Source organism: Anopheles aquasalis, chromosome 3 (genome assembly GCF_943734665.1).
Source record: "Anopheles aquasalis chromosome 3, idAnoAquaMG_Q_19, whole genome shotgun sequence".
In the NCBI taxonomy this organism is placed as follows: Eukaryota; Metazoa; Arthropoda; class Insecta; order Diptera; family Culicidae; genus Anopheles; species Anopheles aquasalis.
In genome coordinates this window covers 36014064-36016563 of record NC_064878.1, presented here as the reverse complement: position 1 = coordinate 36016563, position 2500 = coordinate 36014064, and the positions used below count along the sequence as shown (strand labels likewise).

The 2500-nt window shown below is 46.5% G+C and overlaps 1 protein-coding gene across 2 annotated transcripts in view; it reads left to right on the top strand.

Moving 5' to 3' along the window:
- LOC126579122 (uncharacterized) overlaps positions 1 to 2500 on the top strand; it is an 88710-nt gene that overhangs the window by 82944 nt on the left and 3266 nt on the right. For both annotated transcript variants that reach the window (XM_050242435.1, XM_050242434.1), the window contains one exon: positions 1330 to 2500. This exon is cut by the window's right edge and continues 3266 nt beyond it. In XM_050242435.1, the coding sequence (XP_050098392.1) occupies positions 1330 to 1484 (155 nt within the window). In that variant the 3' untranslated portion in view covers positions 1485 to 2500. The remainder of the gene's footprint in view (positions 1 to 1329) is intronic.

Sequence of the window (2500 nt, the reverse complement as noted above, 5' to 3'; positions counted from 1 at the left end):
TTAAAGCCGTAGATACCGTTTCGATAAATATTGGAAAAGCTCCAAAACTCTATAAGTTATTCCTTCCATAACATCGAGCGTTTCTCATAAACTCCCTTTAAACACGAATGCCAAGTGTGGCGGATGTGGAAAACTTTTTGCTATCCTCTATCTACTCTAAACCCCTCCTCCAACGAGAGTCTGGGAGGAAGGACTTTCGGGAAAAAGGGTTGCCACACACACCAATATATGTATTTTGAAATTCAAATTGTGCTCCTGCCGGCACCAACTTTCCCGCAGTCAAGTGATTCCACCACATGGCGTGACCGCCGTTCTAATGCGCACTGTCCCTGCTACACACGCGCCTACAGACCCTGGATCGGCAATCAATGCTGAACGAATATGCTCCATCCGATATTCACTAATTTCCCAACGAACGAACGAACTAATCAAGCAGCGATCCCCAACCCTACCCCCAGTGACCCGTTCGAGCTAATTTCGTTATTAATTAACTCGTGCAGCGTAATACAATCCCTCCCCGGCTTTGTCGATATAGCTCGGTGACAAATCGGTAAATTTGAGCTCCCTACGTGCCCCCCTACACATGCCCGGTTTCAATCGGCTTCGACATATGTTGTTGTGCGGTCTGTTGTCTCTTGTCCAGGTGGTGGATCTTTGATTCACCATTTATAACACGACGGCTTTTGCGCTCTCGAGCCTTTCAAATTTCGATTGGATTTTTGTTTCGAAATATTTTAAATCAAAGAATAGATCACTCACATCAATTAACAACAAACAATTTAATGGCCACCATCGGAGTACTGCGCGCTTAGCTACCATTAAGGGGTTTGGCATTTTAATTTCCTTTTCGCCAGCAAATTGATTTCGTCCCCGGCAGGAGGGATCGTTGCCAAGTGGCAGCCTGTATCTGGTTGACTTTTGGCACATTTTCCCTGCAATCTACTGGCAAAACCGATATCGGTACGTGCGCTTAACCCGATGGCACCATGGCCATGTTTGGATTTACATAAAATCGCAAGCAGTTCCCGGGGGGCTGCGCCTTGTTTCCTGTGCTGCGTAACATCTGTTCCGGAAATCACAATCATCCTCCAACTGCAGAGGAAAAATGCAGACACCAGACTACAGCGGGCATCGCGTGTTTTGTAAACCCTAAAACTGGAAACGCCTGGAACGATTTTCCCAAAAATTGCAAATCGGAAGTACCGTCGGATGCTGGTTCGGTTGCCTTTTCCCTCTTTCCCAGCATCCTCGCGTCGATTGGTGGCACCGCGAAGCGGGGCAGGGAATCGAAATTAACTAATTTGAATATTTAATATATCCATTCGCCAGGTGGACTGCCAGCCACGGCGCACTACACTCGCCAGCGATACCGGTCCGGTATTATGGGCTGCATCTCGGAGCTGATACTGGCCGGTGAGCTGCGGCTGAACTTCGATGCGACGATACTCGGAACCGCACACAACGTCGAACCGGGCGCTCCATGAAGGTAGATGCTGTAGGATTCACCACTGGCCAGCCGGGCGCGCCGCGGTAGTGTCCATTTATCCATGCTTGCGGTTACACGTAGCGAATGGCCGGCGAATGCAACGAAATCCGATCAATGGTTTGGCCAACCACCACGTGTCGCTCCTGCTTTGCCGTGGCAGGTAGAGACGGCATGGTACGGAGAGCAAGGTAATGCACCAAAACGTAAATGATGTTCGATGAGAGTATAGTATAGTGAAAAGTAAAGTAACGAAGCGAAAACTACAAAAAAATGGCAGCAAACAAAAAATAGTAAGAAAAAGCAAGTGAAAACAAACCAAAAAAAAGAAAGGTAAACGCAACCATTTCGAACTGTAAAAGGTCAATCAGCAAAGCACGCGACAAAAGGGGAGCAGATTAGAGAGTGTGCGAGAAGATAAATTCTCTGTGTATAGTGATTGAAAGCAGCCCTATTTATTATGGAAAACGAAGGAAAATGCAGCTGAAAAAACTATATGTGTTTAAAGCTAACGGCGACAGTGGCCCCTTAGCAGGTAAGACAAACGTAGAGAATACAGGACGTAGAGGAATGAAGAGGAAAATGTAAGCTGGACAGCGGACTGTGGCAACTGTAGCAGTAGACTGGATCAGAGCGAATGTATGAAAGTATGAGAGCGATCGTGCTGGATGTGGGATGGTTTGTGTGTTGTTGATGTGGATGAGAACGTGGTAGCGATAGCGGACAGCGGAAGTTGATGATGGTTTTTATATACAGAGAAGGTGAATGCTATGGAGTGTGGAAAGTGGAAAAGGTGAGAAGGAGCCGATAGAACACATCTCTCTTCATCTACACCAACAGCAGCAGCACACGATCATAAATGGACTCGGTCGAAATAATTGAAAATCAATCAATTCAACAGCCAGTTAACACGCCCTGGTAGCGTCAATTTTAATTTAAAAAAATGAATCCGGCTCACAGAGACTCATCAGGCCAGAGTGGCGATAACTGTTTGTTTGTCGGTTGTTCTGTGTTTTT